The sequence below is a fragment of the Diadema antillarum genome, unplaced genomic scaffold, assembly GCF_040938485.1.
Source record: "Diadema antillarum isolate AM-2024a unplaced genomic scaffold, OU_Dant_1.0 seq00000971_RagTag, whole genome shotgun sequence".
Taxonomy (NCBI): domain Eukaryota; kingdom Metazoa; phylum Echinodermata; class Echinoidea; order Diadematoida; family Diadematidae; genus Diadema; species Diadema antillarum.
Genome location: NW_027271814.1, coordinates 753,588 through 779,319, shown reverse-complemented (window position 1 = coordinate 779,319; position 25,732 = coordinate 753,588). Strand labels below are relative to the sequence as shown.

Here is a 25,732-nt window from a genome sequence, read left to right as displayed (position 1 = left end):
ATCAGAAACGAGGTAATCAAGTGCTGCCGGTGCGTGCGTGTACGTGTACAGTACACAGCGTAATTATGAATATTCATGTGGTTTGGAAAGTCCGGGGCTAAGAAATACGAGTGTAAAAAGGTCAGTTTTCTCCTTAGCCCCGGACAAGAGAGAGTACGGGACTAATTGGCGAGTGTAAAAAGCTGAAAAAATTGGTACGGGACTAACGATAGTCCTGGGTCAGAGAAAGTCCGGGGTTAAGAAACACAAGTGTAAAAAGCCCTTATGATGTCAGCTTCCACTGTTCCTTTTTTTTTTTTGGGGGGGGGGGGAGAGGGTCATATTTCATTTATCTGTCCAAAAAGCTATGGTCGACTACAAAAATTTGACATCTGAAAAAATACCTCCTGCCTATATTTGACTGAAGGCTATGTCACTGCTAATTTTTTTCAAACAAATTATTGCTTTCTGGAAAAAGAGACAACAATGTCACAGTTATCATCAATACTTAAATCATAAAATCCACTATAGAGAATTACAGCTTGCTAGATTATTATATCAAATAAGCAGTAAAGAGTTATCAACTGCAGATAAAGCATTTCCTGCGACGACTTCCTGTAAAACCAGAGGTTTTCGTGTGCATGCAACTTTTGCCAAATTTGCGAGGAGGCAACATTTGCAAAAAGTGAAAATGCATACAAAGGTTTTTGTCTGCACAATGCACTGAATGCTAGTGGCAGTTTGTGAAAGTTTCATGCTGCCAAAAAGGCAGTCAGCTCCAATTCATGAAAGTTTCATGCCATGAATTTCTGGTTTCCACAGTAGTAACATTTTGTCATCTCCTCCACATGAAGCTAACCAACATCATCTTCTGAACTACACATTAGGCAGCAATGAATTTGATATGAAACTTGTCCAAACGATGGACAGCTGTGATACTTTCCCTTGTTGGGGGGGGGGGGGGGGTTGGTGAAGAAAAGGGTTTTAATAGCTGTCTTCTCTTGACTGACCATTCCTGACACATGATGATAATGAAGGTTACATCCTCCCATTCATTCATTCATTAAAAAACAAAAATCTCTATCAGCGATTATTCAGCCAATTGTCTTCGCAAATGAATTCCGAGGAGTCGTAAATTAATTGCGAAAATGGTGGGAGGGTGCAGAAGGCCGATCTAGGAGGTGAGGTGAGGCAATTAATTGAAGAGTTTAATGATTCGTTTCACCCATCTACATGTAATTACAGAACAGATTGAAGTACCAGAAAGATACATCTTCTACATAAAGCGTACCTTCAAGAACACACGTGCATGACTTTTTGTTTTTCTTTCGGTGCGTTTGGTGCATGTGCTGTGTGTATGCAAGTGTGTTGCAACAGCTACTAACTGACAGATATCCCTTCATACAAACTGTCTAGAAATGAGTAAATGATTTTTCCATGTGTGCTCGGCTCCGCCCATGTGGCACATAGTCATCTTCATGCTCCAATCTCATCATTCTTCATCAGTTTCAGCCAGCATCCGCTCCGGCACAAAGACTGCCATCGGGCTGATGAACCTGGTTGGCGAAACAATCATCCTATCCCTTTGAAGACCAGCCCCAAGTATACTTGAGCAGGAGTCTATGGGAAATGTATACATTATGTGTTAACAGCAAAGTCAGCTCGTCCTTAACGGGTTAAAAGAGGACACTTGACTCACACTCTGGGTAATGGCCTCCTTCAGCGTTATGCTTTGTTACGGATTTTTTCCTGAATATTATGTTGACTGCATTCATGTGGGTTGTGTTTTTTAATGATTCTAATTCATGATGCATTTCACAGACTGGTCTCCATCCCAATTCTATCCCAGATCCCTGAACCCCCAAAAGAAGAAGAATACTGCCTATCAGTCCTTAATATGAAATTACGAACAAGAGATTTCTACTCATTGAATATCTTTCCTTTGAAAGTTGCAAGTGGAGTGCATACAGGAAGGAAGTTGATATAGGACAATTTTCATTTTGCATAGTGAATGGCAGTTAAAAAAAACCAACAGCTAAAGCAAGCCTAGGATCTCTCAAGAAAAAAGAAAATGACTGCTAATTATACAAGGCGGCCATTGCAACTTTCTCATCAAAGTGTCTAGATGCCGTCCCTCACATACAAATACTGCTACTGCAGTCTAATCAACATGTTGGACTGTCGGAGATCACGAATGATGTAGGCCTAGCCTACTGTATGTTGCTTATATTCTGGTTCAAGCAACATCAGTGTCAATAGTCAGTTCTTTATTTACCACGCAGCATACTGTTTAGCCAGACCACTTTTGCCAACAGGACTCCTGTTTGCTGTTTGCACGATGGCAATATCATCCGAAATAAACCATTATCTCGAGAGACAAGGAGGTTGGCCGACTCACTTCTCTCCTCCTCCCAACATTCTGGAAACATGCTAGCATCAGCAGGTACACAAGCAGCTATTGTGATTTTACCGACGACCTTTCACCTTGCGTCCTCCATTGAGGGGAAAGACGTGTCATCGTGGTAGAACATTTTTGTGAACTACAGAGCTCTAGTCTCTATCCAACTAGGCCTTAACCGTTTCTTCATCCAGTTTTCATGGACAAACATGACAGAATTGAGAGGAGGCAATCTCTTTTAAAGGGAAATTTCCCCCAAATACATTATAATGTGAGTTGAGTGAAGTATATCAGACTGGGGCATAATCATATTTGAACAAAGCAACAAAGGGAAATTTCAAGATTTTGTGTATAAAAACTACATAGCCTGTTGTGAAGTAATGACATCTTCAACTCACTTGTCTGTAAATAATTAATATTCACTGTTCAAGAGCTATTTTGTGAAAATTATTAAAATTCACAATTTTGTAATTTCCTTACTATAATTTAACTTTTATGAAATTTTCACTGTTATGCTAATATAAAATTCTACCATTTCTTATAAGAATAACTGTTATTAACTGGTCCAGAATTCCACTTTTAGTATGAGTTTTGACTAGCATCTGTGATAATATTCCTTGGGTGTACATCAACCTGATGTACACAGCACATACTAACGCACAGAAGGGTTGAAGTAGGCCTAGTGTACAGAGCGCTCCCTTCTTTGGGTGAGACATCTCTGTCTACTATACTGGAATTTTGGACTGTAAAAACTGAAGTTACCCTATTTGCTATTTATCCAGCACATAGGCAATTCATATGAAGCATCTACTGTAAAACGACGAATGTTCGCGTGCATTTTGATTTTGCGAATTTCGTGAGTGCCAACATTCGCAAAATTAAAATGCACACGAAAGTTCTTGTCTATACTGTATGCATTGAATGCCAATGGCAATTCGCGAAAATGTCATGCCGCGAATATATCATGTTTTACAGCATGTCAAATCTATCTATCTTTCTATTATCTATCTTTCTATACATATCATATGAAAATCATACGGACTACAATGGCTCCATCTGTAAGTAAGCCTACATGTATACTACAAGTCTATTTGTGTACCGGTATTATCTCCCTCTCTCTCTCATAGACCATGGGAGACAATTTAGGTCAGTTTCACTGCCCGCAATGGCTCTCCTATTACTGCTTGATGTCTTGGATGCTGCGGTTACTGGACAGATGACTCCACAGTTTGTCATTTCAGACAATGCCTGATTTTCTTCTTCCCTGGTCTATGCTTATGATATTGCCTTACCAGCTATTAAGGGATCATGTGCCAAGACAGAGAGAGGGAACGAGATACACAGCGCCACCATCATTTTTACGTCAGGCATGGTGCGAAGGAAACGCTAATTAGTTCCAAAGTCTGCTGTAGCCACACTCCGAGCTACCACTTCAAACGCAGGGGGTAGCTGTCGTCTCATTAGTATGCAGACTATTTTGAGAGCAATGTTTCGGTCTGTCCCGATGAACAAGACACAGTAGCGGCCCTTTCGTACGCCACCACACATGTGGAAGACAGCATACCATGAATCTTTAGAATTAAAGCTCATGTTCAGCCAGGGGAATCCCCAACCCATCCTTAAACTGTTTGTGTTGTAGAAGGTATTACACTACAATATACCTGTATTTGTGATCCTAAAATGAAGTATAGTTACAGTACACCCCATAAAAGAAATAAGAAATCCCCCCCCAAAAAAAAAAAAGAAAAAAAAAACCACATAAAAATATAAAATGCCCCATCATAATCCCATAAATTAGTCACGTCAGCCATCAGGGAGTATTTGTTTGTTACCTACCAAACAAACCAATAGATAAAATTACTACATAGGAAATCATATTTGCTGCATAATTGTTACTACCAAACACTGTCATAGTTTCCTCACAATTTTCATCGTAGAAATATAATGCCATTACACGTGACTCAGTTTTATCTCACTACGGCCAAATTACTGAATCTGGAAATGCAGAACAAACTCTGCAAATATTTGTAGAATGCCCCAATATTACTGACTGCATAATACGTAAGCGTCATAGTTCTAGATAGGCGCTACTCTAGAAAACGACTGACGCAAACACATAAACTGCCCGTCATGTCATGGCGTAACTACATGAGTGCTATCGACAATGACGCTTCAAAATGCCTGGGCTTTATCTCACGCTCCCCCTGCTAGAATTACTCCCCACAGCTGCCCACACTGGTGAGTGGTGACCTTTAAGCGCCCGATAGCATGCTATTCCCTGCGCTCGCACACCGCTCTGGTCTGATAATCGGTACAAGGAGTGACTTTGAGGTCCTTTTTCGGCCTCTGTGAGATATGTCCTTCTGATTTTGCGGCATTTGTCGGTTTCCGTAGCTCCTGCTGTTAGAGACGGCAACAAATCACCACACAGTGTTGTATGCAGCTGGTCAGTTGATTACAAGAATTACACTATTTCCTCTGATATGGTCTCAAATTTAAAGGGACTGTATAGTACTGGTTGAGGTAGGGATTCATGTTTTGAACATTCCTAAGTGAGATAATTAAAAGCCTCTTATGAAATATGAAAGAGCATGTAATTTTAAGAAGGATTTAACGTTTATTTGATTAAAATTGGTTTTCAAATGGCTGAGATATCCAAAAAAGTGCTAATAATAAAAGGCGACATGCCCCAACTTTATTAGGATCTCTTTGTTTCACCTTGTTTTTGGATATCTCAGCCATTTCAAAACCGATTTTCATCGAATAAACTTTTGATACCCCTTAGAACTGCATGCTCTTTGACATCTCATTGAGTGGTTTCTGAATATCTTGCAAAATCTTAAAAGCTAAATCTATACCTCGACCAGAACTGTACACACCCTTTAAGGTTTAAAGGAGCACACATGCATGCATTACACAGTGACACCCCCATTCAAGCAAGGGTAGCATGGGTGTGCTCACGATTCTGACTATAGGAGCCTTATCTTTATTCAAATACGCTCAAGTCATATGATGGTAGAAGGCAATATGCGAAGTTTACGCAAATTACTAATGTGAACAAAATCTAGGGCAACAAATTATCAACACTCACACATAAAAATCAGGTTCCAAACAGCTACAGGAAGATACTTGTGTGTTTCATGCATTTAAAAGTGTAAAAAAAAAAGATTCCCCCAAATCAGCGAGGCTTTTTAAGACATGAAGAGATATTGAAGTTTTCAAGGAGCCTCTTCAGAATCAAGGAGCTTGGCAGCTCTGCAGAGTTATTCTGGGTATTAATAATAAGGGACATAATTGTGTATTTCTTGTTGTCATGGTTCCTATTTGGACAGGGGATAGCATTTGCCATGAGGATTTCCCAGCATGTTTATGGTTTAAGCAACAAAATCAGATCAATCTGTGATTAGCACAATTCAACAACTGGGTACTAAATTTTAAAGGACTGGGGTGCTTCAAGAACCCCTTGGAACTAGAAGTTGGATGGTTTGATGATCTCAGGAGAAAGGGCGATACAATAGTTTCGATTCATGCTGACAGGAACTGGTAGAGTGAAATATTCAGGGCAAATGCTCCTTCACCAAACATTTCTATATTGTCAGCTTGATTTGAGCTAGTGATGAGTTATACACAAGCAGATATGTACTAAAGAATTATAAGAATGTAATCATGGCTGAGTGCTGGAAAATCTCTCATGCGGTGGAGACCTTTGTTTCCTTCTAAAGATAGTACGAAACACTGATGTCTTTCATCTCTCATCTGGCTTGTATTAAATCTCGATCAAATCAATGCATCAGCTTTTTATCACTCTTGGAATACAGAATGAATTTTACAGTGTATACAGGGGCAGGAGGACTCACAAAATACTTCTGTACGGGATTGTCATGGTTGGTTTTCCCAACCAGGTGTTCTGAAGGCCAAGCACAAGTAAAGATTATTGAGAAGTCGTTACATCTGTTGTTAAATCTAGATACAAAATTATCAGGTTCTGATGAAGTATCATGTCAGTACGTTTCTTTAAATGACTCTGAAGTTTACTGCAGACATTTATGCCTTGATGTACGGATGTTACATTTCTAAGTACAACCTCATCGCCACACTGTATTGGCCATCCATGACTGTTTCCCTATTAGTGAAAGCTACGATGCAATATATCATGGACCAGATGCACAGGAACACAAATACCACTAAATCAAATCAGAGAAACTACTTTTCTATTGATTTAATTAATTTCATGTTCTGTTTTGTTTTTTTTATTTTGTACAATGGATTTAAAAGCACATTTTTCTCTTTTTTTTTTCTTTCTCTTGTGCTTGATTTCTTTCCATTGCAGAGAAAAATTCATGGTTTGTTTTGACTGACAGTTCGTGTAGTTAGAATGAATCAAGGTTTAGTATGTTGGATGCATTCAAATCTTTTTGGCACATCAGAGGAAAGAGGAAGAATGCATTATCCCATACATAAAGGGATTGAACACTGGAAGTCATACATTTAACATCTGCACTATGTAGAGCTCTGAGTTAATTCACATTAATTAAAGGCTAAGAAGAAATCATGTTGCTGCTTGAGAATCACATTCTTGATGGATATCAGAATATCAATAGCAACATTAAAGGGATGGTACAGTGTTGGTGGAGATGAGAATTGGGTTTTAACTTTTTCGCGGGATACCAAGAAAACACTTATGATATAGTACACAGCATACCATTTTAAGAGGAATTCAAAGTTTATTTGATGAAAATCGGGTTTGGAATGACTGAAACGTCCAAAAAACAAAGTAAAACAAAGCGATCGTAATAAAGTGTGGGTCCCACACTTTATTAGAATCGCTCTGTTTTGGATATCTCAGCCATGTCAAAACCAATTTTCATCAAATAAACGTTGAATTCCTCACAGAATTACATGCTTTTTCATATTTCATAAGAGGTTTCTCATTATTTCACCAAAAAATGTTAGAAACCTGAAATTAGGTCTCAACCAAAACTGTACGACCCCATTAATAATATATAACAGTTATAATAATAATAATAATAATAATAATAATAATAATAATAATAATAATAATAATAATGGTAATTATGACAGGATTAATAACAACAATAATAACAATAACAACCATAATACTATTACCATTAATACAAAGCAACAATAATAACGTATAAGTATTACAACACATTTACAATGTCACTGGAGACTGGTTTGGTCACAGAAATCCACTGTCTGGTGTAAATGTGATAAGCAATACACTACCATGTACAACGAAAGAAAGAGTGCACAGCAAAAGACGTGACGGGACATATTCACAGTTCCTATACACACAGTAGGTTGAGTGGAAATTTGGCATCTACTTGGCATCTTCATAGCACTTTATATGGCAATAATAAAAAAACAAGAACGAAGGGTAACCATTGTTATTGATAATGGAGCATTTTGGATAATGTGTCCTGCGATGAACTCAGTGCCACTGGCTTTGGAAGGAGAAAGGAGGCGGGGCAGAATAGAGAGTAGGTGGGAGGGGCTGAAAAGACGGAGGTTACATGAATGGGGGTGAGCGATGCTGTCTCGGAAGTGCCTGCAATGTGGGATGACGGAGAGATCGGTCGCCGGGCATGGACGGATGGAACGTGAGGCTGCATGGCGGCAAAGTTTACTGGAGTCAGCGACGATCGTGGGCAAACCTCTGGCAGTGCATCTCTCGAAGTCACACTCCCGGCAAGCCGTCGATGCAAACGAGGGATCAAGGAGTTCCCTTTCTCAGAAGAGAAGGGGAAAGGGTGGGGGGGGGGGGGTGGATTGAAGAATGGATAGGTGGCAGCTGCCTGACACTTCTGATTGGTAATGAAGAGTCATGACTCGGAATCTAACTTCTTGGTAAACCGCTTGCATTAGTGCAGCAATGGCAGGGTCTGAGGATGGCAGACTAGCACATCCAACACACCCCCTCCCCCTCCGCAACTCCAGTAATTTCATAAGACTGCGAAATTAGTTCATGGCACACAATCCCTCGTTACTACGTAAGTCGGCCCACCGGCTAAAAGAGGAAGAGGTGGAAATTCACGAACAGACAGACGTATGGCTCTCTCCCAGGCAGTCAGTCGATAGAGTGCTACGAAAAGTCATGCCAACCAACAGAGATTGTGCAGGCTCACAGGTTAAACACAATGTGCTGCACCCCACTGAGGAGAAGGGTTATGATTATTATACACTATTGAATTGTCTATTAAGCCAGTGACTATTAAAGACAATGCATCACTGGGGACTCTGAAACTGATAGTAGTGATACACTGCATTCAGATATTTGTATTACAAAATATCTTACGTTTTTTCTGAGAACTTGCCCACCATTGGCTGAAGTTTGCCCTGTCATGCCCATAACACATTGACTCCTGAAATGGGGTAATTCCACTCATGGCTCATTTGGTTTTGATGACAAGTGGGTCAAAATATTCTCCTGAAGAAAGTACTGGTGTATGGCTCTATGTATTTCATCCTTTACAATGAATAAGGGTTGCCTATCTTACTGAAATTTCCCTACTTTCCTAACAACTTCAATAATTGCTTATCCCTGGTTTCGGCATCATCAGTAGAGCACATGACACACACACACACACACACACACACACACACACACACACACACACACACACACACACAAATGGCACTGCAATGCCTTGAAGGCAGGATCCCACACATCACTGCCATTGTAAAAGACCCAGGAGTGTGGGGATACCATGGGGTAGGAAGGCTGGCCCTGTTCCGATATATTCTGGAATCCCTGCAAAGAATTAGGTACAGCTTTTTTATGATACACCTAATCTGTATGTAAGTACACATATGGTCAAAGAATTTCAACTGGGGTTCGACCATTACCAATCAGCGTATGCTTTGATGAACATATTCGCTGATGGGCGCTATTCATGATTTTTGCCTGTACCCCAATTGGCAGCAAATGATGATCAATTCAATTGGGCCACCAATGCCCCCAATGCTACCGAGTCTCTAAATCTAATTCAGATTTGAACTGAGGACCATCTACTTCTGGGCACACGCCAAACCTCAGTGCCATTTTCATTACATTCAGAACTCCAACCATTCATCAAACGGTGCAGCGTAAATGTATAATCGAAGATTGTTATTCACAAACAGCATGTCATATCAGACTTTGCTTGCTTGCATGTTGGCATCAATTTGCTCTGTTGGCAATAATAAGCAAGTGTACGATTGCAGTTTGCAGTGCTGAATGGTATTATTATACAGGAATTCTCTCTCTACGACATCAACGTGAGAGTCTGAAATCTTAGACTAGGCTGCTCGGCAGGCTCTCTGCCATTCTGGCACGCAGTCTATGTACACAGGAAAACATTCCTCCCCTCCCAACTATTCCATCCCTGCTAACCATGTCACTGGGTGCATGCCCCTGCACTCCTCCATGCCACATGTCTCCGATCAGTCCTCTCTCCTTTCCTCCCTCCCTCCATCTCTCCTCTCAAAAACATCCCATCCCATCCCATCTGCTCTTCAGTAGGACAAGTACCAATACGTCCTTCTGTCTGCATTGAAGGATCCTCTTTTCTTGCCTCTCTTTTTCCATAAATCTTTTATGTTTTAATCTCTGATTACTGTCTATATTCTTTACTATACTGTTCATTATTGATCTCTTTTCATAACTATAAACTAAATAAGAGAATGTTGAGGAAATTTAGAAACTTATATTTTACTTTTTGTCCTTTGGGAGTCAAACACTACAGAAAATGTTGATACTATTACTCAGTATTACAGTGGAGCATTTTGTATGAATAGACAGTGAGTTGTTGCACCTGATTCATTAATCCCACGAAGGCTTAGGTTTAAGCAGTCGACTAAAAATCACAAAACCGCAAACTACCCAAATCCCAACATCTAAACACCTACACTACCTTTACATCCGTATGGGGCATAACCATTTTTTTGCAAACTTTCATAGATGAGGGTGTCGAGCCTTCTCCTTCATTAATTAAACCCATTGATGACAGTTTGATTTTGCTACAACAGGCATTTCCCATAAACTCTTGCCCGAGTTTACTGGGGACTCGTCTTCAATGGGTTAAATCAATCCTCTCACAGTTTACTAATTAGTCTCTACATGATATACATACGATGTCAACACAATATGATTCAAGTTGAAGCATTCCTGTTTCATGCTAACAGAGTCTATTGAGGGAACATGCTGCAAAATATTGGAGACTTACTATGCAATGACCACTCTCTAGTTATCTGTAGTCATCCTCAGGACAAAGAAACTGTTTTACCTAACCCCCCCCCCCCCAATATCAGCTGGAGGGAAGAAATCTGTGGCAATGACCTCCAAGTCATCTTGTTTTTTACCCGTCCACTCAACTGCCCTCTGGATGAACCCCGGCGGCGGGCAGAAATGTTGCAGTCGTTAACGACAATGATGGTACTCAGACACACAAGCAGACACACACATCACGTATCACACATCATGGAGGCGTTATCGGCCAGTTTTTGTACATCACTGGAGCGGAGGTGGCTGTGACCTCCTTCCTTCTCTTTCGACCTCATTAGCGGAGGAGCAGACATGCTTCTGACGGCTCGGTGGGAACCTCACCTGCCAGGGTAGGGGGGCGAGGGCCTTCACTCAAAACTGATTGTATTTCATCCACCCTCCACCATCATCTCTCGCCTCCTCCGACCCCCTCACATTTCCCTCCCCCTCTCCATGCAATTCCACAAAACAAATCATTTCCAAAAGTGAGCAATACAGTTTATATTCATTGGAGGCAACATCTCCCAGATGCAGGAGGCATCAAGAGAAATGATAATGACTTTCATTTCCTCGGTATCACTCATAAAATTATTATATAAACCATTTTAGCTCAAGCAAGTTATGAAAGTTTCGGATCATGTAGCTTGAAAAAAAAAAGAAGAAAAGTTTTCAAAGGTATTAGAGACTAGTGATGGTAAATATTTGTATAAGAAAATAAAATGGTCATGGTACCTACAAGGGGAAAATGAGTTTAATAAAAACCGACTCTGTAATCTGCACCCTCATTTGTGTAATGTTGCAGGGGTCGCACTTAACTTTTTTTTTTAACTAGCCAGGCGGACTACTTAGAATTAATTTTGACACTGAAGCAATATTTTGGCTAGACAGACGGACTAGTAACCACAGAATTTTATGATTCTTAGCTAGTCCGACGTGATTTCGGGTGGCCAATGGCCAGCGGACCATCGCCAATTTCGAACCCTGTGTTGTTTCTCACAAGCTGATGAAAGAAACACTACAACCAAGACATGTGGCACACACTTCCTCCACACTGCTTCTTACATACATATATATCACAGCTTATATCACTATGAGTGTTTGCAAATGACGACCTTTTCTGTGCCTCCACAGGGAGGTGAGACATGCAACATCCGAATCTCAAGACCCCAAGATTTCTCTTGAAACAATCGCTTTGATGGGAGTTTCTTGTTAGGGGGGAGGGAACAACTCTCTATGGGATCATGCCTGGAAACTTGCATGCAGCCCTTTTAGATTGGCTAACAATGTGGCTGTAAAGAGGTGTTGAGAAATACAAATGTAGATTTAATGCTGACAAAAGTAACATTTTGGAAGTTTCAGAGCAAACTGGAATTATGTAGTTTACCAATTTAGTTTTGCTCTCTTGTGGGTACATGCATTTGTAATCCAAATGGTTTGACACCTTCAACCAACACAAGTGACAAGGTAGAGCTAAGCTTCATCTTGTATTCACTGCGATCATGGTTTACGCACATTCCGGCATATACTCTTCCATAATAGGCATGTTGAGATTTGCTTGTTTCACTGACAAGCCACGGAATCTGCATCACAACTGTTGTAAAGAATCAGCAAGTACACTCCTTTCTGTGTCTATGATAACAAATGATTTTGGAAACATGTTTCACACACACACTGTACTTCCAAGCAAGTTTTTTCTGAAGTGTGAAACCCTTCGAGGACCAATCCCCGGGTCACATTCTGCTGCCACATGTTTCGAGATGTCATTGTAGCGGCAGAAGTGTGATTTTTCCTCTGTATTTGACTTATAATGCCTACACTCATTCAGAATAATGAGATGTCAGTAGAGGAGATCTGATATGTATATAGTTCAAATATATTCATAGAGAGACGTGGGTCATAAGGGTTATGACAGAGGTCAAAAGAGGACTAACCGTGTCAAGATGACGAATCACTAAGGGGAATCTGCCCGACCCAGTGCACTTAGCACCACTGTCGGCACTGTTTCAAGTAGTTTCACTTCTAGAAATCTGGTTTTTTATATAATTTGTATAGAGAAAAGGGAGAATTGGTTTTAAACAAGCGAAACTTCTGACACTTCTTCACTGTGCAACTATCGGTGATAGAAGGCAGTCAGAACCAACGAAGCAGTGGAGGCTGCAAAATACAGTATGGGACTGTACAGCAACATTTGACTGGGGTTCTCAAACAGTTGGTAAGTTGAGATAGAAGCTTAATACTTGTTATTTCAGCCACACATCAATGATTGTCCCGATTCAATTGTGATATAAGAAGAAATGTTTGTTGTCATCATCATTTGGTATAACTAAAGGTGTGTACAGTTGTACAGTTGTAGTAGTAAAGCTTTACAGCAATTTGTATGTCAAAATCTCAGTTATTTGAAGGAGATTCACACACACACACATAATTTCATGCATTGTTATGACTGTGTTATGCAATGATTATAAACACTTTGTTCGTGTTACCTAGACAGGTAGTTTATATAATGATTGTAGAAAGTTATGAAGTGAACCCCTCAGAATGATGAAGTTATAAGACTTTGTCCGATTACATTGTAAATATCATTCAGTTCAAGTACAATTGTATTATGTTCATTGATTACTGTACTATAATCAATTATTGTTTATTAGTAATATTAGTCAAGTATAAACAAGGTGAGCTATAACGACGCTTATGCACAATTTGCAGTAGGGATTTACAGTATAATTAAAGTGTATTATACATGTATTCCTTTGTTACAGTAAACCACTTCACCCATGAGACACTTCACCCATGAGACACTTCACCCATGAGACACTTTCGAGACACTTTCAGGACACTTCTCTACGACACTATACTTCATCACATCACTTCATCCCACGTTCGAATCTTAAGTTCACGTCGTGATACACATTGGTGTATTTATGTTCAGTTGTGATTCTTCAAGGAATGTTTTGATGAATCGATCATTAAATCAGGACAGGCCTGGATTATTGATTCAAGCAAACAACGAGTTGGACAGTGTTTCATTATTTCTTGACGACTGGTCGTGTGCCGGTGATGCAACAGTGCGTTTACAAGAACGAACCCCACCCAATGTAGTGAAGCTACAGTCATTGATCAGGAGATTACTGGCAGTAACTCAAGTTTTCTGCATACCTGATGCTACAACATTTTGGTTTATCTTCTCCAGAAAGACAGGAATAATGATTTAATCTTCCCCAGCTGGCAAGTACTGGCACGGCAACCATAAATGCTACACAGCAACCAAAGAACTTTGGCCATTGCTACAAGTGCATTTATGCTCAATTGGCAGTTTTGATATATGCCAATCCAAAATGTTGTTCACTGAGATACCGTTTATGCTCAATTTTTCTTTGAAGCTTGAGAAAGGGCCAATTTTTTTAACATGCAACTGTGCATTGTTGGAAAACTATAAAGCCCTATTGTAGCGAGCTGTTCACCGTACATGATTTTTGCATTGAGGCATTGCCAGTACACATGACTCGAGAGACTCGCTGATTGTAAACACACGTTTTTGTGCGTAATGATCCGGCGTTTTGAAACAGCATTTATATTAAAGTGAGTCAGGATGCAACCATGTTTTACACTTATCATGTTTCAAAATGTTCGTTACGGCCCAGAAGTTAAGCATAAATGTATCCTATGAATGATAGTACAGATTATTTCAGAGAGAGAGCTGTCCTGTAAGTCTCAGGAGGTGACACCAAAGAGAACTCCTCAATCAATCGATCAACAATCAAGTTTGTAGCACCCATGTCAGGATCCAAAGGGGTAATAGGAGATGCGGACTTACCATTGAATGGTTTTCGGACTGCTGCTCTTGGACTTGTCCACAACGGTCAGCTCGTAACTGATGGCTGCAGGATCAATCCCCCGGTCCTCGTACAGGTCTTCATCACCCTGGCCCACGTGGTACGGCTCCGGTATCGACCACCTCACCGTCACCGAGCGCGCCGAGGGTTGCTCCACCTCCGGTGGCTGGATACTGGATAAGAGGTCCTTCAGCTTTTTGGTGTGGGGATCTGTCGGCCAAAAATAAAAAGAAAGGAAAGATGAAAAGAACTAGAAATGTCGCTACAGCAACTGGTTATACCCCCGCCAAACAACATTTCATAAGCTTTGGTCAAAACAACATTTGATAAGCTTTGGTCAAAAAACTGAGGAAGTAGTTAAATCCGCAAGATCTTTCCTTGATCTTCTGCCATTAATATGCCGTTACCATGGCAACGTACTTTCGGGTACTGTCGAAAAATGCGTCTTGCACATCTACAACCAAAGGCACACATCTGTACCAAGTTTCATGGAAATTGGGCAAAAACTGAGGAAGTAGTTTGCAACACAAAATTTTCCATCATTTTGGCTCATAATATGTGAGCTGTTACCATGGCAACATACGTTTTGTCACTGTCAAGAAATGTGTCATGCTGACCTATATCCTAAGACAAACATTCAATATGAATTCCATGAGAATTGGAAGATCACAGATGAAGCAGTTTTGCCATGAAGCATTTTGCCCTATATTTTACCAATAACATGCCGTTACCATGGCAACGCACTTTTTGCCACTGCGGAAATATGTGTCTTGCACATTAACATATTCAGATGAACATCTGTACCTAATTTCATAAAAATTGATCAAAAACTGTGGGAGGAGTTCGCGACGCAAGATTTGTACCCATTTTTGCCCATAATATGCCGTTACCATGGCAACGTACTTTTGGGTACTGTCAAAAAATACGTCTTGCACATCTACAACCCAAGGCACACATCTGTGCCAAGTTTTATGGGAATCGGTTGAAAACTGAGGAAGTAGTTCGCGACGCAAGATTTGTACCCATTTTTGCCCATAATATGCCGTTACCATGGCAACGTACTTTTGGGTACTGTCAAAAAATACGTCTTGCACATCTACAACCCAAGGCACACATCTGTGCCAAGTTTTATGGGAATCGGTTGAAAACTGAGGAAGTAGTTCGCGACGCAAGATTTGCAACGGACCGACCGCCCGACCGACCGCCCGACCGCCCGACCGCCCGACCGCCCGACCGCCCGACCGACCGCCCGACCGACCGTCCGCTGATTCCTATATACCCCCTTCAAACTTCGTTTGGCGGGGGTATAATGACAAGGTATAGAAGAATGAAACAGAGAGATATATAGGCAGAGAAACACAGAAACAGGATATTAAAAGAAAATAAAATTAGGGAAAGAAAGAGCGTGACAGGCATATAGACAAAGGAAGATAGAAATAGACAGCAGATAGTAAAGGTGGAGGGGAGAGAAAGAAAGTGAGAGAAAATTGACATTGGTCATTATTTCTACTGATAGCCTATCTGCCTGAGCTACAGGAGAAGGAACAGAATTTGGTAGCTCTGTGGTCAGTGTATCCATCACACAGTATGGAAGGTTCTTGATTCAAATCCATTATCACCGGGAGGTCTCCATGTAAGGTATGGAAAACCTTTCTTGTCATCAAAGTGGCAGTGGACTCTGTCTATCCAGGTGACTTTCTCACAATCAAACAAATGTTTACTGCCTATGAGATTAGATCCGGGTACATGACACAAAAGTATAATCCCAGAAACTAATTCCTCTCGAATTATATGCTGTGTAACATTTCATAAAGTGGTTGTTAAGTATCTTGCAAAAAGTTGAAGGCAGAATCCTCACCTCAACCAATACCATCACTCTAACTTGACAGCTCTATAAGATCTCTGTACTAAAAAGGAACTCTTGCCCTACATATTGGTGTTCATCTTAAATTGCCCATACACCCATGAGTGGCACTCCATTCAGTTAGATGATCAATGTGACTTAAATTCACCGGTTCATATAAGTACTACTCAAATATTAACACAAACACTTTGTAACAATAAGGAAAAAGGAAGTCAGTTGTCAGGATTTCTTTATATGAAATGTTTTTGTTGCTATCTTCTTTTTTTAGACACAGGTTGAGAAAGTCCATTCAATAAAGTCCTCTCATTTATGAAACCCACTGATAATGAAGGAAATCTTTTCAGTTCAATATGTTTATCTGTTTGGTCTGCTTTCACTCACATTCATAGATTGAGAAATATGAAGACGAGTACATCAAGTTTCATCAACATTCCAATTATCTCTCTTCTATTTCTTTTTTTATTCAAATTGTGATTTGAAGAAGGCAGGTCAAATTACTGATCACACATGAAACAAGGCATATTTGCACTTGGCAATAACAAATGATCAAATATCTGAAACTGCCAAAGGACACTAGCAAAATTTGAGATATTGGAGAAACAAACATTATCTGTTTACAATGTTGTTGTGTTGGTATTTCTATTTCATACCAGCCTTTGTGAGTATGAAGAGTATAATTGTAAACCCTAATGAAGGGTCCATGGGTATAAGATGTCACACAGTATTATAACGCTGGACACACTGTGTCATCTTACTAATCTCCTACAGATCATATATATTTCACAAGTATCTTTTAACTTAAAGAATCACTACGGATATTTCCATTACCTGAATATTCAGCTTTCAAAGTTTGAGCAGTTATACTGTGCATACAGTTTGATACACAAAATGCAGAGTTTCTTTAATAATCATACTAAATGGACATAAATCAAATATCAAACTGGACAAAAAAAAAAAACCAAAGAATAGAAAAAATGCAGACAATCAACTTACTCAGACTTCTTTAGGCAATAAGTGTACGGCTAATGTTGAATAATTTAGAACCCATACCTATAGGGATCAGTAGCCATGACAACTGAAATTTCTCTTCATCTCTTTAAATACTTCACAGGTAATTTCTGGGATAATCTCTCTTTTACCCCCCCCCCCCCCCCCCCCCCCCCCCCAACCCTTGTGCTTATCTTCTCCCAGCCAAATGGAGGCGTTCCAACTATTCCTGCTCATTCTCAAGGCACTACTTGCTATAATGCCTGTATTGGATCAATCATTTCTCAACACTATTACAAATTGTATTAATTGAATGATATGTAATCTTGGAATACTTTTCAAAATCAATGCCCAATCTGCCATAATATAATAATTCGAAAGATACAGATTATCACATGAAATAATTAAAGACGAAATGATTCTTCTTTGAACTTCTTCTATCATACTAAAATGCACTTTGTTCGCTAATGGTCCAAAAATCAAGGGCATATGTACACATCGTCTTTCAGGAACATCAATTAACATCACATGACTGTCAACAAATCATAAAATCCTAATTGAAACCTGAAACTGTAAGCACTAATGATGTGTTTAAAGACCTGGGTGAAAGCCCAAGCTTGTTTACAAGGAGCCCCTTCTTTTCCCTAGCATGATTGATGGCTGGATCATCAAATCACCTGTTAGGTAGTGAACAGCTTACTGTTTGAGATATGTGCTAATCAAACTACACTCGCATCCTGCCTATCTCAGATGACCTCGGGGTCAAATTGGCAATTACATAATGAGAACCGACAAAGGCAACAGCCTTCATTCTTATCAAAGCTTCTCAATTTCAAAGCAATTTTGCCTGCGGACAGAAATGTAACAAAGTTGTGTGTTTGCGTGACGTTTAAAATCACCAATTTCCTACTGATTTACCCTGGACTCCCCATCAAAATATGTTTGTAGAATTTTGTCTTTTTTTTTAAAGACTGAAACATCTGACAGTTGCTTTTTTGAGATAACACAGAGAATTTATGAGGTCAATGTTACAATAATCATGCACTCATTATAAAGAAGGTATCAAAAGAATGACAAAAATTTTAGTGTGTCTGAAAACAGGGCAGCGAACAGAATGGCTGAGCTTTTAAAGGAGTGAAGTGCCATGAGACAATCTAAAAAAAAAATAATAATGCAACATTATAAATTGGATGCATTCTTCTTGGATAAATTTGTAAGACGGACACTGCAAAATTTCTGAATGATAATAAAATTGCTAACTGCTGATTCTCTCATTTTCTTGAATCAATAAAAATACTTGCCACTAGCCTCTCAATCAATGACACTGCACTTCTTAGGAGCATGTTACAGAGCTGACATGAACCTGCTGTTTTCAGTGCCTCTGTGCAATGAGCGAGCAAACTTTTCTCCATTTCTATTTTCTGTTTCCATTTCAGACCATCAGACCACCCATGACGGGGGTTAAAGGCAGTTTTTACCATTTACAGATGAACAAAAACCCAGCTCTAGTGCTTTTAGATAGTTCTAAAATGTAAGTTAGGGATAAGAACACACCAATTAAAAACTTTATCAGTATAATCAATGTTAAGTTTTGCGTGTGTGTGTGTGTATGTATATATATATATATATATATATATATATATATATATATATATATATATATATATATATATATATATATATATATATATGTATATATATATATATATATATATATATGTATATATATATAAATACAAAATGTGAACAAAAGTTATGATAAAATTCTTTCTAAACTAAACCATCTACAGTTATGATTTATTGGAAAAAAATAGGGATATCTCCTTTAAATTGTATATTCTATTGCAAAATATTTGTATGGTAGAATGTTTTGTGATACAACTGACCTACATAATATGCATCAAATGTGATACAGTGTAACTCTAACATTTTTAAATCACTGCTCCCAATGGTAAACAATACCTTTTAAATGAGGGCCTCTACCACAATGTGGCAGCTCTCAGTGGCTTTCTACCCACATATCCAAATTAGCATGATTCAAAACAAAATCTTGAGATTTGCACTGCAAACCAATTCTTAAGATTTTTGCCAGTGTGAACAACAACAAAACATCTCGATAAATAGTGCATTCAGCATCACACTCCATTTTGGAATTATGATTACTTGGGAAAAAGTGCAATAATTTGCACTGATACGGGTGTCTGACTGGTAGAACACACCTCAGTGTTTTCTTTCCATCATTCAAAATGCACATGAATGCAAGAGTCATCATTTTGGTAGATTTCAGGTCTGCACAGCTTGGTCAACAAAATATCGGGAAAGGCAACTGCAACGTGTTTCTGTTTCGTAAAATCCGTTTCTCAATTTGCTAGCATGATTTACAATGCATTCCAACATCAGTCAGAACACAACACTTGTGTTCTGGATTCATCAACTGAGTCTTAGATTGTAAACACACACACACACACACACACACACACACACACACACACACACACACACACACACACACACACAAACAACAAACAAACCTGATCTCTGCTGAACTTGAAAAGTAAATTTCTGTTTCACTCAACCAGTAAATAACTCTCAATCTAAACATTTACATTTTTGAAAGTGTCTATACATTCTACATATAGGCCCTATGTAGCTACCCTTTGGGGTTTCCCTCCACTCAACATATTTTCCCCCATTCTTTTTTTTTTTTAGATTGTGACTTAAGGACATTGTTTAACATAATGGTGGCTTTCACGAATAGGGACTTCCTAATGATTTTGCGAGCAGTTAAATTGGCATCACATTCATGTCGGGATCAGAGTCAATATTTTTTGTGAGTCTAAAAATTTGTGAATAGCACCTGACTTGCAAAATCTGCAAAAATGAAAACCTTGCAAAATATTTGCTGGATGCAGAACATGAAAAAGCATTTCCAGCATACAAAAGGTTTGAGAATTATGCCGTCAATATCAAAAGATATGTGATCACAATCAATTAATATTCACTGCATGATTTCTTCCAACACTGTCACTGGTCACTGGAAGATATTGATCTTTTTCTGAAGCATTTATTTTCAACCCTAATTTTATACAGCTAAAAAACTGTATGACACCAGGGGCTCTGGTAACATGTAGATCTGTCCAATTTGGGTGCCTTTTTTTAAATGTAAATGTCTATTTAAAATCAGCCCTAACTTGGGGGGGGGGGGGGGAGGGGGGTCAGTATGCATAACAATACACGTAGTTGATTTTAAATGTCTCTAGACTAATGCACCTGAATCATTGCATAATCTTATGAGTCATCTTTTCTTCTTGTTTTGCAAGCCCCCATTCGCAGGCAACAAAATTTACAGTGTTTTAAAACTGAATAAGTCTATGGGACTGGGCAGCTCAAGTTTTTCAAGCGGCAAACATCTTTTTTTTTAACAGTACCTTTAAAGACCAAACCTGGAGAGTGGAGGAGAAACTGTAGAGCTGTGGGTATTTCCTGCAATTTGGTGAAAATGATTTCCTTGCAGTTCCTGACATGACCAAGCACAAGTAGGATCTCAGGAAACATTCCATTGAAAACACATCCCAACAACAACAACTACCTGGGGTTTAATAAGAACATAACAACCATCCTGCCAACAGTTATAGGGGAATTGTCAGAAAAAATCACCTTCTTAATTGGCAGAACATCATACATCATTTTAACACCATAATATCACAGAAGGGGGATATTCCTTTCTTGAGGGAGAAAGAAATCCAAAGCAGCCACATAAATTTAATTCTGCCCATACTAAGAAACCAGGTAGAGCAGTATTAAATTGAACTCCTACTCAAGATAAAAGCTCATTTGTGTGTACAATGGAATCACTATTCCCATTTCTTGAAATTTCTATAAAAAAGAATCATGTATACAGAAAAGCTTGAACTACATCCTACTTATGAAATTACACTTTCCTTTTGTTCAAATGTATCCCTGTCTTTTATGGGAGGTACACTGACACAAAAACATGGTAAATGAATGAATAGCAAAAAACAGATTTTATAAGCACTGTCTCATATGGAAATTTTTTACAATGCTTGTTCTGAATTAAATTAACTATGAAAAATATAGCACTTTTGATATTCACCCAATGAAAATATGTAAATATCTAAACAGAACTTGTCACAATTACTTCCACAAAAATAAGTGAATGAAAAGATAATACTTTTGTATTTTCAAATCTGCAAATGGCCCATGCTGAAGTGTTACATTGTACATGAGACAATGAGCTGAGAGAACTACATCGTGTACTACCCGAGTTAATTTCCGATGTAAGACACTCTTAGACGTCTTTCCTATTGCCATACACCACACAGGGATCACCTAAAAATATTTCACTGGAATGAGAACGTTGAGGCTATGGGCCCTGGTTTGTGATAATCATGCGGAAGATCATTATGAAAAAAATGCATGAGTCTCACTCTTGAGCAAAATCAACGTTTTGGGAAAGCTCTGTGCACTGTGCTGATGAGGTCTGTGCATCTGACAGTCTCAATAGCTTGCAGTGTGCTAAGAATAAGCCTTGCAAAGTTACAATACAAATTGATTCAATACCATTCATGCCCAAACGAAGACATTATGAATGTGTATTTAGCATCAGCAGCAATGCCCAAACCATCACTCAGATGAATTTCAGTGTATATGCGAAGAAGTTGTCTCAAACACTGTACGTCATAACGTCATTTCAGTGAAATGAGAATCGTAAACCAAAGAGGAGCTACTTCCTCCACACAGAAATATGAGTATGAAAATGGCTACTTTGTAGGCCACCATTATGCAAGAACTTGGAGTCTGATAATCTCTTGAATGAAGCTTTTGACATGTCTGCCTCTCGCAACAACTTTGCACTGAATCCACTTGCAATGTTGGATGTTCTATCCATCCAGGTTAAGTACCATCTGTTTCTTCCTCCCCTGCCTCTTTTCTTCTTCCTCTTATCCCTTTTCATCCTCCTGCTCATCCCCTTCCACCATCATCCTCCTTCCCAATCTGCCTCCTTCTTCTCTTTTTTCTTTCTTTTACCATTCTCCTTTTTCCTGCTCTTCCCCTTCCACCCATCATCCTCCTTCCCAATCTGCCTCCTCCTTCTTTTCCTCTTTTTCCTCTTGCTCTATCCCTTCCACTTTAAATCACCCTCCTTCCTAATATACATCTTCTCCTTTTTCTTCTCTTCTTCATTTTCCTCTTCCATCATCATCCTTTCTAATCTGCCTCCTTCTTCTCCTCTTTTTTCTTTCTTTTACCACTCTCCTTCTTCCTGCTCCTCCCCTTCCACCATCATCCTCCTTCCCAATCTGCCTCCTCCTTCTTTTCCTCTTTTTCCTCTTGCTCCATCCCTTCCATTTTAAATCACCCTCCTTCCTAATCCTTATCTTCTCCTTTTTCTTCTCTTCTTCATCTTCCTCTTCCATCTCCTCCTTTTTAATCTGCCTCCTCCTCCTCCTTTCTCTTCCTTGTGCTCCTCCTCTTCCAACCATCATCCTTCTTCCCGATCTGCCTCATTCTTCTCCTCCTCCTTTCCTTTATCTTCTTCCTCCTATTCCTCCTCTTCCATTCATCCTCCTCCTCGTCAATCTGCTTCTTCTTCTTCTTCTTCTTTTCCCTATCTTCTTCCTACCCTCCTTTTTTTTTCTTACAGCCAATCTGCAAGGTTTATTTCCACACTGTCAACAGACAAGTCTGCAAGTCCTGCAGTGATCCATCATAAAGACTCAAGCCCCAGCCAAAACAGTTCATTTCCCATACACTGCAGCTGAGAATATAATCCATTCCATTGATTGGCTTTCCTTTTGAACTTCAACACACATGCATGAGGTTGTTTGCTGTGTACTTGCATGCCCATAAAAGCCTCAACCTAATCCGAATGCACACATCTGAAATGTTTTGGGTGTTCATTACAAGGTCATGCAGCATGGAAATGCACCATGCCCCACATACAAAATATACATTGTACATCCGTCTGAGGTGGATAGAAATTAGGTTTATATGGTGGGTTTATGAAGTCTGTTCGTTTGAGGTATTCAATCTTCAAGGTAGCATCAAGGTGACATGGAATTTGGGGCTTCTGTTCTGATTTCTCTGACCTGTTTTCTCCATGAAATGTCCCAAACAAGACTCTTGTAAGCATCCTTTCCGCGCAGAAATGTAAAATGATACTCTGTAAATTGTTTTCCACAGAGAACAGAAAGGAAAACAAGATGGATTGCTGGCTACATTTACAGAAATGTGAACTGGTCCACAGCTCAATAATCTACCAAATAATAGCCTTCTCATTATTTTGTCCATTCCAACGAAACAAAAAAAAAAGAGAAAAAAAAACTTGATGATACAAAAAAAAAAAATCCATGTAAACTCTTAGGCGAAAAAGAGTGAGGGCAAAATGGTCGTGAGGAAGTCTTGTGAAACTGAACAAATTGCACAAAGTGAAAAACAGGTATCACACTAAACAAACTATAAAAGGTTAAAAAAATTTTTGCATTATATTTTCAAGCCCTCAACAGTCAAACATTGATCTACAGATGTCATATCTAAAGAAAATTGTTATACAATGATTACTTGATACCCTCTCTTCTTTACAATGATTTACATAGTGAAACATGGTCCATTGTTTTGTTTTTGTGTGTGAGTTTGTGTATGTGGTCCCCCCCCCCACACACACACCAGGGATATGAAGTAAAGCAACAAGTGCCAGAAATTTGCCGAAGGCTCCAAAAAAAATAAAAGACTGAAAGAAATACAAAGTTGAATGATTGTTGCTTGTACAATGAGTGAACCCAGTGGACAGACTGCCAGATCTTTAGTGTTCTACAGTTGTACTTCTCTTTTTTTCTCTCTCTCCCTCTCTACTCTTCTTTGTCAGTAAAAAATTAAGTCCTTTCACGTCACTTTTGCAACTTCTTCATTCATGGACACTGTCATACATTAGGAGAAAAGAACTGAAATATGTGAAATTTCACTCCGAGAGCTTCCGAAAAATAGTCTGTACTCATTCCCATCAATGGACCAAATCTAGGACTCTTTAACGGAGCACGGTGCATGAAGTGAGAATGAAATGACAACCCATGAAAGTCGCCCTTGGAAGTAGACTGTGACCCAGTTCACAACTTTGGCATTCCTCTGGACCCAAATAAAGCCCATCATGCTGCAGATCTCTCCTCTTGTTTGTTCTATCCCAGAAGCAAAAATGTCCGAGTCAATGTCCGCAGCTTTCCACTTCAGATGATATCATCGTGAGGGAGGGACACGAGGTGTTTGCATTTTACAAGGGTCATGGTTAGGGGAGTGGGTCTTTATACGGCGCCCTCTTTGAGCTGTCGTTCGGTGAGCAGCGGCCCTATGCCGACTTGAACTCCACATTGAACCCTGATCGTACATTGAAATATCATCGCTATTGTTCATCACATCTGGTGCACCTTCTGCGTCAGTACACTCACTCGGGCGTCTTACATTGTTGCTGCAGTGTTGGAACTTCGCACTCTGTGCCAGATGTAAACAAACCACACAGAAAAAAGGGGGATGCACAAGCACATGCAGCACTTTTGCTGAGGAACAACCTATAACAGCCAAGTTGAAATAGCTACATAAGGGCTTTCACAAGGTGAAAAAGTCTAATCTATACCAAGGGCACACAAAATGCTTCGGACACTTTATGAATACAGTGTGAACATAGTTTTTGCACAAAAAGCATTATTTCTGTTGGCGGATGGAACGTAACTTCACATCCTTCATTAATTCAGTGTTAACAGTTTTCTCGGGGGGAAGATGTCTCATCAATGTCAATGACATTCAGCAAACATGAAATACTGTATGCATAGTACAGGGTGATCTTTTTTTTTTCTTCTTCTTCTTTTTTTATTTTTAGGAAAGGACAAGTCTGATACAAGCCTATGAAATGGATTATCTGTGAACATTTCATGAATACAGGAACAGCATGGATTTATCAAAAAAAAAAAGAAAAAAAAAATGCACAAGCCAAATCTCTGCCAATGCCACAGATATAGTTGGCAAAGGACAAATGCAACCAATAGGAAGTATTCCACCCATTGAGGTACTTACAAATACTTCCTCACTCGCCTACTTGTCGCTTCTCAAAAGGCAACCAACACGACAGTTGCCCTCCCTGGCTCCACCAATCCTCTTACCACTGACATGGAGTGGGCAAGCCCAGAGTAGAAAAGTCCCTCAAGTATACTTGTCTTTCTCTGACATTCACCCCTCACAAAAATGTTCTTCCAGTGTAACAGCTTTTTTTCTTTCACTTTTTTTTAAATATAAAAGCAGAATTTCATGCCATGTTCTTACAGTTGGCATTGCAGAATGGAGTGAATTTAAATCCGATAGAATAACAGATGTTTCCTCAAAAATTGAATGTTAAATGAGAA

The 25,732-nt window shown here is 39.3% G+C and overlaps 1 protein-coding gene across 1 annotated transcript in view; it reads right to left on the bottom strand.

The window, feature by feature from the left end:
- LOC139741980 (uncharacterized) overlaps positions 1-25,732 on the bottom strand; it is a 136,842-nt gene that overhangs the window by 20,445 nt on the left and 90,665 nt on the right. Inside the window, exon 5 of the mRNA XM_071652545.1 lies at positions 14,455-14,683. Coding sequence (XP_071508646.1) covers positions 14,455-14,683 — 229 coding nt within the window. The remainder of the gene's footprint in view (positions 1-14,454; positions 14,684-25,732) is intronic.